A 15,889-nucleotide genomic window follows, 5' to 3' on the forward strand; every position below is an offset into this window, starting at 1 on the left:
AAAGGCTTATCAAATCCTCACATTTAGAGATCTGGTCGCAACATTTCTGCTTCAAAATGGCAATTAATTGATTATGGAAATTGACAGTTGATAAAAAAAAATGTTCTACAGTACATTCCTCAAGTCTTTAATAATAACTGTGATTAAACAATTCTCAGAATCAAAGAAAAGCCATCATATTTAAAAGGTATACTCAACTACATTTCACATTTTGAGTATCAAACATACATCCTGTTAGCATAAGTCATATTTCATCCTAAAACTACTTCTAAAATCTATGTTTCTACTAAAACATTGCTAAATAAACACCTTCCATACATCCCGAGACTTCATCATCTACTTCCGTCAGGACGCAAATTGCTTTCAGTAAAGCAGATGTGTATTTAGTCTTATTTTAGGAGGGTAGAAATGTGTGTTTGGACGAAACAGAACTATATATGGTAATAGAGGAGTAGCCTTATACTGCTGGCGTGTTTTCTAAGGATGTTCTGATCCCTCTTTGGCAGGAGAGCGAGGGTAACTGGAGTAAACCAAGGGTGACTCCAGCTGTATTCCTTTAAAGACAAAATCTAAGCCTCCATCTATGTCAACATGACAAGCACTTGGAAAGCAGTGTTGCTAAAAATGTACAACTGTGCAAATACAATTACACTGATTGAAACGGGACAGGAAGGAAAAGCACACTTGGCCTGATCATTGACCTTTCAATCCCAACATATTTACGCAACGAGAACCCTGCTTTCTCTCCAACGGCTAAGCTTCATGAGGAGTGAACATATTCTTAGCGTGAAGGGTAAATGATGAAAAAAAATAATCTAGGAAAAGAGTCAGAGGTTGAACAAAAAGGGTGAAAAGCATATTCAGAGAGGACAGCGGATAAAAGGGTATAGAAATGGCAGGATGGGACATTACGGTGGAAGAAATGTGTTTGACGAGTGACCTTTCCACCACATCGAGCCAGAACAATGGTCCATTATGTGCTATTGTACCCGCCGTGTAATAAACCTTCCTCTTAGCGTGAGTGCTGACACAACTGATAGACCCGGAGAAAGGCAGGAAGTACATGAAAGGAGACGGTCCAGCTGGATAAGATGGCTGCCGAAGGTCCTTTTGGATTAAGAACATTGGATATGTGCAAATGTTTAATGTGGCAGGAGCACTTCGTATGCAAAGAGAGTATTGCAAGACCTTGCCGAGGATACTATACCGTATAAGTACTTTTGGACATTTAAAGAAAGGAGAACGTTGACATTTAAAGAAAGGAGAACGTTTACATTTAAAGGCTTGAGGTAGTCGTAGTGATTGTGGAGGTCAAGGGAAGTTCATTTAGACACATTGCATGATAACTGTCTGATGTGCTGTATAGATTCAACTATTAAACCTTTGGTCGCATGACTCTTAAAGGGTCCCTACTCTACACATATTCAGGTTCATATTTGTATTTTGTGCCTTTGAAGACCATTTACACAAATGTGTTTGCACAAAAACCTTTTAAAACACACTACAGGAAAGGGAAAACCCCAAAAACCTGACTGACAGTTAAAAGGAGTGTCACATTGAAATACCGTAATTTTCGGACTATAAGGCGCACCTGAATATAAGCTGGAGCAGCTAAATTGAATGATGTGTACATATATAAGCCGCACTGGACTATAAGCCGCAGGTGTTTTAATGTTTCATTACCATATGTAAGGGTTCGTGCACAGAGGGGATTGTCGGGAAAGAGATGGCTGTTTGAGGAAGCTCCCATTTATTAACATTTCAACAAACAAGTTGCATATTTGCATAACGTATTCAAGTGTTAGCATTTAGTGCAATAGTAGCTACAGAACATGTGCTGTGTAAACTGTACTGTATCACATAGCGTTTCAGACACACAAACTTTTCAACTTTCAAACTTAAACGGTGCGCTCCCAGCGCACGTACCGGCAGTGATCTACGGCAGTGGTTTTCAACCAGTGGTACGGGGACAAACTGTCTCGCTCTCGTAATGTCTGTCTGTCTTGCTCTCGTTCTGTCTCTCGTATCACTCTCGGTTCCACTTTTACTTTTGCGCGCTACCTGTCTCACTCTTTTCCGGCCTCCAGCTTTTCCTGCTGGAGCCCGCCGCTTAAAGGTGGGGGGCGCGGACCGGCCATAGAGCCCATAGAGTTAAAGGTGGTGGACTGTAACCTGTAAAATCCATAGATTTAGGAGGTCCCCTAGTGGCCGTTAGCTGTAAAATCCATAGATGTAGGAGGTCCCCTAGTGGCCGTTAGCTGTAAAAATCCATAGATTAGCCGAACCGTTATATAAGCCGCAGGGTCGAAAAATTGGAAAAAAGGCGCGGCTTATAGTCCAAAAATTACGGTAGATGCATTTACATTTATTTGGTTTGGGCAGCTGAGGTTTTATAGATAGTCGTCTACAGATTGGAAGATGCATGATTAGATTCCCAACCCTTACAGTCAATTTGTTTTTGTGTTTCGGGTCAAGATACTTAACCAACAGTTTCCCTGATAACCAACAGTGTGTGAATGTGTTATCTTGCAGTTAAATGTTACACTGTACAAAGCAAAGGAACGTTTTTCTCTATCTCTTATATAGAGTACAATCATTTTACTCAACGGCAATGCCCTTTTTTCCATAACTGAATGGTATACATCTACATTTTCAGGGAAATGTCAATCAAAAATACATTATTATTGGCAACAGAAGTCAATATTAGTAATTCAACTCACGGATTGCATCCCAAGGTATTTGAGCCTAGAAGCTTTCTTATTTAAATTGCCGTGGAAATTCCAATTGATTTCACAACCTGATTAAGGCCGAATGCATTAGAAAGTACATTCACGTCCACAATGACCAATTACATCCATATTAGCATGTTTATCTGCTTTACAAATGAACATACGTTCTCCCCGCAACCCTCCGTCTGCTAGCTGAACTGTCCGTCTTGATTTGTTTGTCTAGCTCTCGGTCGGAGTCCACTGGGACCCGAGACTTAAACCTACGAGGAAATCCATCCATTTAGTCAATCACAGCTGGATTAACCACAGCCTGTGGCAGCGGCCAATCAATAGGAGCTGTGCAGCGAGGTGCCAAAGCTCCCAGCTGAACCTTGGGAGAAACGCAGCTAACTGGATTATTGTTTAACACCGAAGCAGACACAGTCTTCCACATCCTCAGTGGGATCTCCCCAGTCAATATCACTGTATCTCAGCCGGGGGTAGCATTCAAACGAGAAGTGTGCTTGTGCTTTTTCAGGTGTTCAGGGAGGAGGTACGCTTGGTTGGAGTGAGTCAAACACCCAGCTCTGAACAGAATAATTAATGCATTGAATTACTGTCAAGACAATCCCAAGATGGTTGCTGCTCTTTCGATGCACAGACCTTCATTTGGCTGGTTTTTATTCCTTGTATACTCTCTTGGCTGAATTCCTTAGCTCTCTCTTGCCCTGGGCGCTCCAAAACCATTAAACATTAACAAACAAAAGAACGAACTAATGAACAAATAGACTGAAACACTTCTTTCTCAGCTCTTGTAGAGGCTTTTCCTCTGAGATTAATCTGAATAGATTGGCAGAAATACAGTTTGTAGCCTTTTAATAACACATGTTGCTGGACCACATACTTTAGCGTGTAGTGGCTTCCAAAATAAAACCAAAAACATTGGCTTTACATTCTTGGAAGACTTTTTAGGGTTTCCCCTTAGCTGCAGGGTGTTGTGTTTTCGGCTAAAATCCCCCAAAAAGCTTACCATCTTGTAGGGAACACAAAATGTATTCAAAATGTAAATAGAAAATATAGCCAAGTACACATTAGGCGATTTCACACCGGAGTACTTTTCCCATACTTTTCTCATTTAGTTCCGATAGTTCCTGGGATTTTGCGTTCACACCAAAAAGAGAACTTAGTTCATGAGAACTTTTCCCCCCCTTTTCAGTCCCTGCTAGAGAGCAGGTACTTTCCTGAGGAGAAAAAAGTTCCAATTTCTGATTGGCTGGGCGAATTGCAAACCACGCCCCGTAAAACTCGGAAAAGTTTTTTGAAGCTGCCATTTTATTTGCTGGCATTAGCATTATTAGCATTAGCATTAGCCGAACACACCAACTGCTGCTCTACAAAGCAAAGGAATGTTTTTCTATCTCTTATATAGAGTACAAGCATTTTACTCAACGGCAATGTCCTGTTGTCCATAACTGAATGGTCTAAATCTAAAATACATTACTATTGGCAAAAAAACTCAATGTAAGTAATTAAACTCACAGATTGCATCCCACGGTATTTGAAACTAGAAGCTTTCTTATTTAAATTGCTGTGGAAGTTCCAATTGATTTCACAACCTGATTAAGGCCGAATGCATTCGAAAGTACATTCACGTCCACAATGAACAATTACATCCATATTAGCATGTTTATCTGCTTTTCAAATGAACATAAGTTCACCCTCCGTCTGCTGTCGTTGTGAATCTAAATGAATAAGTGAAATGGGGCATGATATCTGTGAAGTACAACAACAGTCTTCTGAACAGGTGTTTGAAGCAACGTCGTGATAATGTGACTCAAACAGATTGGATTAACATACAAAAGGACCATTATGAACTTTTAACAACATGCATCGTCACAATCAAATCATCCGACGTGGCATTTGCGTTAACCCTATGCCAATTAAAAATAAGACCTGGCTATTATCATATTATTGGACTAGGTTCTCTTCAGGCGTAAAGAAAATAATTAATAACCAAATGTTCATAACGAGCAACTGTTGGGGGGTGTAATGACTCCCGCACCTACACCAAGAGTAGGGAATTAATTAGCTGGCAGGGCAGTAATGGCCTTGGCATTTATGAACTGCCGCCCGGAAAACTGGCTCAGCGCCCGGGTGACATTTAGTTTGGTGCAGTGTGATGCAGCGAGGAAACAACTGGCTGTCTTGGGGATGTTTTGGTTTTGGGCGCCTATCCTGATAACAGTGAAAGACTAGGAAATAATGGGCTCTCTAACCCATCTACTCATTTTTGTAATTACACACATTGTTCGTTTATTAAATCATTAACATACTGCTGTTGGAAATATATGGAGTTAATTAACAAAGTCAAACATATCCATTTTGTTTTGTCTATGAAATGTCAAAGAGGGAATTTATTCGGTCTGATTGTTGAGCTACTTTGAAAACACTTCCTGAGGTTCAGACAGAAAACTAAGACCATTGTTTCCAATCTTATGTTGGGTTTGTCATGCTGTTAAGTAGCTGTGGTAAAATCTACCATTCTTATGCATAAGCTAACCAATCAGAGCAGCCTGGGCTCTGGTTTCAGACAGAGGGTGAAAAGAGGTGCTGCAGCACTTTTTGAACATTAAAGCATGAAGACATGTCCCAGTAGAGACACTACATACTGATATACACCTGAACATCAGCAGGAGAGGACTCTTTAAAGTAGAGACACTACATACTGATATACACCTGAACATCAGCAGGAGAGGACTCTTTAAAGTAGAGACACTACATACTGATATACACCTGAACATCAGCAGGAGAGGACTCTTTAAAGTAGAGACACTACACACTGATATACACCTGAACATCAGCAGTAGAGGACTCTTTAAAGTAGAGACACTAAATACTGATATACACCTGAACATCAGAAGCAGAGGACTCTTTAAAGTAGAGACACTACATACTGATATACACCTGAACATCAGCAGGAGAGGACTCTTTAAAGTAGAGACACTACATACTGATATACACCTGAACATCAGCAGGAGAGGACTCTTTAAAGTAGAGACACTACATACTGATATACACCTGAACATCAGCAGGAGAGGACTCTTTAAAGTAGAGACACTACACACTGATATACACCTGAACATCAGCAGTAGAGGACTCTTTAAAGTAGAGACACTAAATACTGATATACACCTGAACATCAGAAGCAGAGGACTCTTTAAAGTAGAGACACTACATACTGATATACACCTGAACATCAGCAGGAGAGGACTCTTTAAAGTAGAGACACTACATACTGATATACACCTGAACATCAGCAGGAGAGGACTCTTTAAAGTAGAGACACTACATACTGATATACACCTGAACATCAGCAGGAGAGGACTCTTTAAAGTAGAGACACTACATACTGATATACACCTGAACATCAGCAGGAGAGGACTCTTTAAAGTAGAGACACTAAATACTGATATACACCTGAACATCAGAAGCAGAGGACTCTTTAAAGTAGAGACACTACATACTGATATACACCTGAACATCAGCAGGAGAGGACTCTTTAAAGTAGAGACACTACATACTGATATACACCTGAACATCAGCAGGAGAGGACTCTTTAAAGTAGAGACACTACATACTGATATATACCTGAACATCAGCAGGAGAGGACTCTTTAAAGTAGAGATACTACATACTGATATACACCTGAACATCAGCAGGAGAGGACTCTTTAAAGTAGAGCCACTACATACTGATATACACCTGAACATCAGCAGGAGAGGACTCTTTAAAGTAGAGACACTACATACTGATATACACCTGAACATCAGCAGGAGAGGACTCTTTAAAGTAGAGACACTACATACTGATATACACCTGAACATCAGCAGGAGAGGACTCTTTAAAGTAGAGACACTACGTACTGATATACACCTGAACATCAGCAGGAGAGGACTCTTTAAAGTAGAGACACTACATACTGATATACACCTGAACATCAGCAGGAGAGTACTCTTTAAAGTAGAGACACTACATACTGATATACACCTGAACATCAGCAGGAGAGGACTCTTTAAAGTAGAGGCACTACATATTGATACACACCTGAACATCAGCAGGAGAGGACTCTTTAAAGTAGAGACACTACATACTGATATACACCTGAACATCAGCAGGAGAGGACTCTTTAAAGTAGAGACACTACATACTGATATACACCTGAACATCAGCAGGAGAGAACTCTTTAAAGTAGAGACACTACACACTGATATACACCTGAACATCAGCAGGAGAGGACTCTTTAAAGTAGAGACACTACACACTGATATACACCTGAACATCAGCAGGAGAGGACTCTTTAAAGTAGAGACACTACATACTGATATACACCTGAACATCAGCAGGAGAGAACTCTTTAAAGTAGAGACACTACACACTGATATACACCTGAACATCAGCAGGAGAGGACTCTTTAAAGTAGAGACACTACACACTGATATACACCTGAACATCAGCAGGAGAGGACTCTTTAAAGTAGAGACACTACATACTGATATACACCTGAACATCAGCAGGAGAGAACTCTTTAAAGTAGAGACACTACATACTGATATACACCTGAACATCAGCAGGAGAGGACTCTTTAAAGTAGAGACACTACACACTGATATACACCTGAACATCAGCAGGAGAGGACTTTTTAAAGTAGAGACACTACATACTGATATACACCTGAACATCAGCAGGAGAGGACTCTTTAAAGTAGAGACACTACATACTGATATACACCTGAACATGAGCAGGAGAGGACTCTTTAAAGTAGAGACACTACATACTGATATGAACCTGAAAATTAACACAATATGTCCTCTTTAACCTCATCTAAGCCTTTGGGTAACCTAAAATACTAAATGCTACCAAGGCATTATCATCCAATGGCAGCGTTGGACTTCATGTCTCTGCGGCTGAATGTAAACAACTTCCTGCAAACCGAATATCTTGTGGAAAGCTTTCCCAGAAGATGTTGATAGCAGATTAATGACCGTGGTTTTCAAATGTTCAACAAAGTGGTGAAACGTTGCCCACATACATGTTGGCCACAAAATGTATATGAACTGATATCTAAGGGAGAAAATGAGAATGGCTGAACACAAAGTAGATGTGTTCGTCAAAGCCGGGAACAGAGCTGGAGCGCGGCCGCTAAAATACACGTTTGGATTTGAACTTTGTAACTACGATCAAGAGTATTCATAACAAGCTTTTATTAAATTCTCTAAAGCTTGAAAACCATTGAAAGTAAAAGGCTAGCTTTCATGTCCATGGCTCTGTAAGGTAGTAATGACTTTTCTTTGATGCTAAAGCAGCAAAGCATATAGGAGTGCAAAGATAAAAGGACCTTAAGCAATTCAATAAACTACATTTAAAAGCATTTCGCAGGCGGCACAACAGGAAGCCCCTTACCTCTCCTGATCCATCCTCATCTTCATCGTGTCTTCATCAGAAACCTGCGACTCCTCCGTCCTCCACTTGCTGGAACCTTTCCGATCCAACTTTTCCCCCGGTCGTTCGTCCTTACGGTGTTTCCCGAACCTGGAATACAACAATGAATTGTCTATTGGTATTTTTATGACACTGAGCTGGAAGGTTTAACAAGATGATATAACTTTGTTGTTGTTGAAATAACATAATTCTTATTTTAATTCCTTCCAATTTACTGATGAATTTCCTCCAGGGGTCAAGAAATGGATCAGTTCAAGATTGAGTACACGGAACATTTTCAAGGAAATATCTTCACCTATTATTATATATTGTTATTATAAATCTATTGGAACTCACAATAAACCAGTAGGTACCTTTTCAACATCTTAAGGTTACTTCAAATCAACTGCAGATATATTGAGTCACAAAATCAGGTATGACAAAACGAGTCAAATGAAGAATTTGAAAAGTACTTTTAATAGATTCAAAAGCAATTCAGATGGTTGAAAGTCGGGGAATGGTAAATGAAGAAGGCGTGGACGCGGCTCAGCACGGTAATTATATTCATAGGGAGGGAGCGACGCTTAACGAAATAAGAGCCATTGCTGAGATATTTCAGCTTGATTGACTCGGTATAAAGCTGCCGCCTGTTGAAGAAATGACTTTGGCACCGTGCTCGTTTCCACAATGAACCTCCGTGATTATTCACAGGGAAATTGGTCCGCAGAGAATATCTACAACTTCTAAAGAGACAACGCCGCGACGAACCAAAGAGGTGTGTGTGTGTGTGTGTGTGTGTGTGTGTGTGTGTGTGTGTGTGTGTGTGTTAATGAAAGAGACAGAAGACAGTGAAGAAAAATTGAACACGCTTAAGAGAAACTCAATGAATGAAACATTAAGAACTACAAACTAAACTACGGGGAATAATACAAAGACAAGCCCAAGAGGTGTCTGTGTGTGTGTGTGTGTGTGTGTGTGTGTGTGTGTGTGTGTGTGTGTGTGTGTTGAAGGAGAGAGAAAGTCACATCTAACACAAAGCAAAGAAGTGAGTGTGTTTAACCTCAAACCATTTCACCACTTTTCTCGAGGGGTATGAGTGGGGGACAGGAGATGTTCAGGAAGTCAGAAGTATATTCCGTATAGACGTGGTGTCCATCATCTGAAAGCTGGAAACCTGAAGATGAATCTGAGATGAAGCTCTGTGGCACTTTTCTTTCTAATCAAAAATCTGCAATAAACATTATGTTTTATTTAGATGACTTTTAAAGAGGCCCTATTATGGTTTTGGGGTTTTTCCTTTTCCTGTAGTGTGTTTCTGAGAATGTAAATGGTCTGAAATCCCCCCAAATTCCATAGTGTTTGCCACAAACTGCATGGGATTAACATAAAGTGGGTACCCATAAAAACTATTTCCCTTCAGTTATCTTGAAAATGAGCGTGCCAGTCTCCCCTTATCTAAATTAAGATTAACTTTGGATCGTTATTTAGCCTCGTTCTTGGCACCAACAGATTATTTAAAAGATACCAGTATCCATTTTCAAACTGCACCTGCTAAAGCCTACGAAAACAGAACAACAGCCAGATTGTAAGAGGTTAAGAGAAAGTGAGTAAATACTCTGTGAAATGAGAAAGAAAGATAATATGATTGGAGATGTGTTAAGGAGGCGTGTGGCGCAGTGGGTTAGCGCGTTGGTGTTTGGATCAGAGGAGCACAGGTTCAAACCCCACTGCATGTCGTTGTGTCCCTGAGACACTTCACCCCAAATTGCTCCTGTGGGGATTGTCCACAGTATTGAGTATGTAAGTGGATAAAAGTGTCTAACAAGTAACGTGTCATGTGTGCAATATAAGCAGATCGAAATAAATAGTAAAGAAAGTTAATTGAAAACAGAAAAAAAGCTATATTTTAATGCGATTAAGTTGATAAAAAATCCTTAGTTTCAAAGTGCAATGAAGCCCAAAATAAGAACAAAACAGGAGCAGTAGCAGGACACACCCTGTTCTGAGTAAATAGTCTGAAAATGAGTAAGACATATACCATGATCTGAAATGTGTTAATTGAAAACCAAAAAAAAGCAACAGTTTAATGCCATTAAAGGTGGGGTAGGTAAGTTTGAGAAACCGGCTTGAGATACACTTTTTGTTATATTCCATGGAATGCTCTTAACATCCCGATAGCAATGAATATCTTTAGTGCTTTGACAACAAATCCATAAACAAATGTCATCCGTGGAAGCCGTGATACTGTAAAAACTACAACCAATCCGTTTAGCCGGGGATTGCCGCCCTGTCTGTCAGCCTTCCATCTCGTGCACGCACAAATGTATCTCGTGCCCTCATTGGGCGTGCCGTCATTGGGCGTGCATTGCAGCAGTACTTCAATGACTCGCCAGCAACAGGCGGCCACTTTCACCATGGCAGAGTTAGGTTCAACATCGTCTACTGCAGGGGTTCCCAAAGTGGGGGTCGCGAGACCCTGAGTGGGGGTCGCGAGATGATTCAAATTTTTTGGGGGGAAAATGTAAAAAAAAAAAAATTATAAAAAAAGATTAATACATTTTTTTTATAATTACATTTTTTTTAAAATTATAAATAATAACGTTTGCATAGACATTTTCAGGGGCGGACTAGCCATCTGTATAATTTCCCCGTAACGAGGCTTCCCCTTTGACAATCCACTAGCGCAGTGTTTGTGCGGAAAACTGAAATGAATTCACTAGCACTCCCCCCCCCCCGTCGACAGGGGGTCGCCAGTCTCTGGTACTGTTATTTTGGGGGTCGCGGGCTGAAAAGTTTGGGAACCCCTGGTCTACTGGTCGCAAAAGAAAAAATGTAACTGAGCAAATTAAGAACAAAAAGAAAGTGGAAACTAGGAGAAGTCAAACCAGAGTGAATATCAGAGTTGCTTTGGCTGTGTAGTGTTGCTAACCTAGATGTGTTTAGCTTTGCCTGATATGTAACGTTACTGCAGCCTGCTCTCGCGGAGGAGGTGCTCTGTAAGGAAGTCTGAAGGAAGGGGCGTATTCTTTGTGGCTGTGTACTTTCAAATTTGAGTGCACTCGAGCCGGTTTCTGAAACTTACCTACCCCACCTTTAAGATAATAAAATATTCCTGGCTTAAAAGCACTTAAGTTTCAAAGTGGAATAAAGCCCACAAAAACGGGCAGTAGCAACACACCCTGTTTTTCTTTCGCCCCAACGTACACCAGGCGCGTGCCACAGACGCTCTCCAGAGCTTCAGCATCTGGTAAATCTACTAAAAAACATGCAAGGCCGACAGAAGACGGCTCCTGCTGAATCTGGTTTTCCATCATCACATTTGCTGCTGATTTGTCTGGCCAGAGTTGATCCAACGAATAACAAAATAAACTTTTAAGATAGCTTCTCATCACGGTAGCTTGAATGTTGAAGACACTGGCCTTGTTAATGAAACACCTCTACACCTAACTCTGGCTGGAGATCTGTTTTCCCACTTTCTCTCTCTCTCTGTCCGCACATTTCCTGTCACTTCTCTACTTATAGTCATGCCTTTGTGCAGTCAATACATTATGTGTGGTCACTAGAAGCATCTGTGGTGAACCAACAGTATTTGTTATGTGTCTTGGTAATGTGGGAATGAGCAAGTTTTCAAAAGACAAGTTGACGAAAAACCAAGAGATAGCAACGAGGAGGAGAAACCGCAGTGAGGAGGGAGGGGGCTCGGAGACTGAGGTCCATTACCTAATTAATTTAACTGCAGCCGCCTGAAATGCTCGGAGTGACGGCTCTGCGTTAATGTTAAGAGCAGGAGTGATCTATCACCACGAAAGACGGGTGACACTTTCTCTCTCCACACCACTTACTTTCATTAACAGCTCCTTAAAAGACAGCCCGACTCTCCCTGTCACACACACCCATAAACACAGACACACTAAGATTTATGACTGAGTAGGAAAAGTTTGAAGAGGAGACAGAGTATTAACCACGACACCGGGGCGTTTAATAATCTCATATATTCCAGGCGCAGTTCTTGTGTTTGAAAAGACAACTTCCAAATGTCAAGGTCCCAGCTTATTCAATTCAGCAGAGCACCCGTGTGTCACTGCTAATCCTTTAAACCCCATGGAAAGTGAAAACAACCCTGGTGGTTTTGGGTGGCATACTGGATAAAGCCAGCTAAAAAAGTCATTCAAATATAATCACAGCAAGATGGCATCTACACTAATGGCAAAAATGCCAATGATAATCCAGAACTGTCGGTCCTACCTAAAACAACTTTGAAAGAGTATACAAAAATATTGGGGGCTAAGGTATTTATTTTCATTTTGCCACGTCATGTTATTGGATGAAACTATTGCCCCCCTTAAAATGTTTAATTAATATGAAAATGTGTTAGCATGCTTTTATATAAGTGTGTAACAAGCTAATTGTGTGTTATTTTAACCTGCTTTCATTAGCTAACTAATACGCTAACGTTATGCCTACAATGCCATCTTAGACTTATGAACAAGCTAGGCTAGGTTGGATAAAAATGGCTACCATACACTGCACTTCATTTTAGATTTCGATGCAAGATGTCCTTTGGCACTGTCACTACCCAATCCGCATCCCTACCCGATCTGCAGTGCGCATGTGCGAGATGGTCCGCCATATTTGACAACTACATACGGCAACTCAAATAGGACACTTGACACAGAAAACCCGACAATATTAATCTGAACGAGAGAGATGAGTTATTGTGATTACAACGTGACTTCACTATTATTGAACAACTCCTTTTATTGGGTACATTATCAGAATAAGTGAGAAATTGATTTAAAGTGGACCCATCATGCTATATTTGAATAATATATTGTAGGGCCATACCTATATAAAACATGTCAGTGAAGTTTTTTTTTCAAAATACCAAACAGACCATGCATTTTAGCCATGCCTCACTTCGCTCTATTTGCTGTATTCCAGCCCTGTCTTCACAAGGGCTGATTCTGTGGCAAATGAGCTACAGCTGACCACGCCCCACTGCAAAGGAGGGGGTGTGGGGGGGGTGGGGGGGGGGGGGGGGGGGGGTGGCACGAGCGTCATGTTACCATGTTGTTACCATGCTGTTACCATGCTGTTACCATGCTGTTACCATGCCACGGCAACCTCTCATTCCCCTGATAGGTGGAGAATTGCCCATATAGGCGGAGCACCCCGTTTCTGACGTCAGAACAATTTCAAATCTGGATCAGTCTGTTTCAGATCCGTTGCAGCCCCGTTTTTAGAGATTTGGGTATGGAGGAAGAGAGAGAGGGTTGTGTCTTCTGACACTTGGTGAGTTCCCTGACACACCGGGTACACATATTCATGTATAAAAGACGTGCATTTTGCATGATAGGTCCCCTTTAACTTAAGTTAGACAGCTATCATACTGAAGAAATATTGACTGTGAATGTATGCAATGTGTATGGTATTCATAATTTATATCTAATTACATTAACCGTGAATATCCTTAATTTTATTTCAAATTAAATAACAAAATATTTTTGCGCATGCACGATGCAAATCGGGCAGCCGTCTAGACGTCAAATGTCCTATTTGAGTTGCCGTATGGAGTTGTCCAATATGGCGGACCATCTCGCGCATGCGCAATGCGGATCGGGTAGGGATGCGGATCGGGTAGTGACAGGCACCACCTTTTGGTAAACTTTGTGGATTGGCTCATGGGATCTGAGAATAGCATAGCATGCTAATATGCTATCATTGTGTTAGCATGCTAAGAACATTATGAGCTAAAAATGGCATACTTAACATAAATGAGTTGACTATGCTAACTGTGTGTTATGTTAACTCGCCGCCAATAGCATACAGCTATGCTAACGTTATGCTAACATTGTCATCTTAAGACTCAATCAAAGTTTAGCTAAGTTGGAGAAAGAAAACGCAACTATACTCATGGGTATTTTTTTTGTATTGGTACAGTATATTACGTGCTTTATAAACTAGAGGTGGCCAGTTTTAATCGATACATGTAATACATTATGATGCGTCCAACATTATCAGCAGTTTGTTAAGCGTGACTATAAGCATGTTATCCCATCATGCTCTGTTCCCTCACGAATGTCCCTCCAGCCATGACAACCCCCCAAAATGCAAGTGTGAGTTTCAGAGAGAACCCATTGGCAGAGCGGACACAACGGGCCTCGCTGTGACACAACGTGAAGTTTGTCACAGCGTGAGTCTTTGCTGTGTTCAGGCTCGTTCATGACGAGGACACACACACTAAAACCACTGCAAAATTAGCGCAGCCCTCGACATTTCTGGGCATGGAGCGAGATTGTCGGTGCCAAGCTAACAGGCCGAGAGAGAGAGAGAGAGAGAGAGAGATGGATGGATTCAGAGTTGGCAGGCTGCTCTGTTGGCAGTGGTTGATGGTAATGAGGCTTTGATTGGGACTGAGTGTGAGGCCTTCGAGACATGAGAGGGTCAGGCAGTGGCAGCTCTGTTGATCACACACACACACACATGCAACACACACACACACACCTCTGACTGCTACAGGCCTCCCACTCCTACATGCAAACACACATCAAAGTCCCTGACACTCCTGCACCACTCACTCTTTCACACACTCAAACACATGACACTCATCGCGAGCTCTTGACGTTCTCTAAAGCCACTCGGGGGAAACAACTTGCTCACATCACAGTCGGTAGATTGAGAGGGACGCACACCACCCTCTGTGCTTTGGGCCGACACACACACACACACACACACACACACACACACACACACACACACACACACACACACACACACACACACACACACACACACACACACACACACACACACACACACACACACACACACACACACACACACACACACACACACACACACACACACACACACACACACACACACACACACTCTGTTTTATCATGACATGTTGGCATCGACACAAGTGAAACATGCAAATGGAGCAATCTTTTTTTCTCTTTTAGTGACATGTTTGCAGCTAAGTGCTCACTGCTGTGGTGAAGCTCCCACACATCACCTGTCAATCAAACCATGTGGGTGTTTATCTTTGGATGTTGAGTTCAATCTGTGTTTGGAGCGTCTGAATGTGCTGCTCTCTGGATTTGTTTCTGTTTAAGTGTGATGTGTCATAATAAACCCACAAGGCTAAATAAAAGCTGATTAATGCAGTATTCCTATATCAAGTAATTGTATGGAAGCCTATTGTTTTCCACTGAAAGGGAACCGTTACCGTGGAAGCCGTTAACATTAACATAATACTATGTCATTATTTGGACTTATTATGTCATGATCTTATTATTTTGATTCAGTATCTTAGCATTTTGACTTACCATGTCATTATTACAACACGGTATCTGATTTATTTGACTCTTAGTATTTTGACTTCTTATCTCCTTATTTAGACTTAGTAGCTTAGTATTTTAACTTATTCAAATGATGTAAACCTTGACATAGTTAGTTACAGGTTGTTGTGACAGAAATAGTCTTCCATACATGTCACCTCCTTGTTCCAGAGGAGTTTCTGTGCTTAAAATCTGCCTCACATCATGTTCAGAGCAGCAACAGTTCACTTTAGTGGATTATTCCTTGACGTTGAGTGTGTGTGAGATCAAGACTAGACATACAGATGGAGGGGATATATCTCACATCATTATTTCGGAGCACACAGATGTCTGCCAGTAAACACTGGGCGCTGATCAAAA

The 15,889-nt window shown here is 41.2% G+C and overlaps 1 protein-coding gene across 1 annotated transcript in view; it reads right to left on the reverse strand.

Annotated features, from left to right (window-relative positions):
* LOC307020228 (partitioning defective 3 homolog) overlaps positions 1-15,889 on the reverse strand; it is a 338,003-nt gene that overhangs the window by 78,756 nt on the left and 243,358 nt on the right. Inside the window, 1 exon segment of the mRNA XM_079651459.1 lies at positions 8,169-8,297. Within this exon segment, the coding sequence (XP_079507585.1) occupies positions 8,169-8,297 (129 nt within the window).

This window comes from Notothenia rossii (assembly GCF_949606895.1).
Source record: "Notothenia rossii genome assembly, chromosome: 9".
Classification (NCBI taxonomy): Eukaryota; Metazoa; Chordata; class Actinopteri; order Perciformes; family Nototheniidae; genus Notothenia; species Notothenia rossii.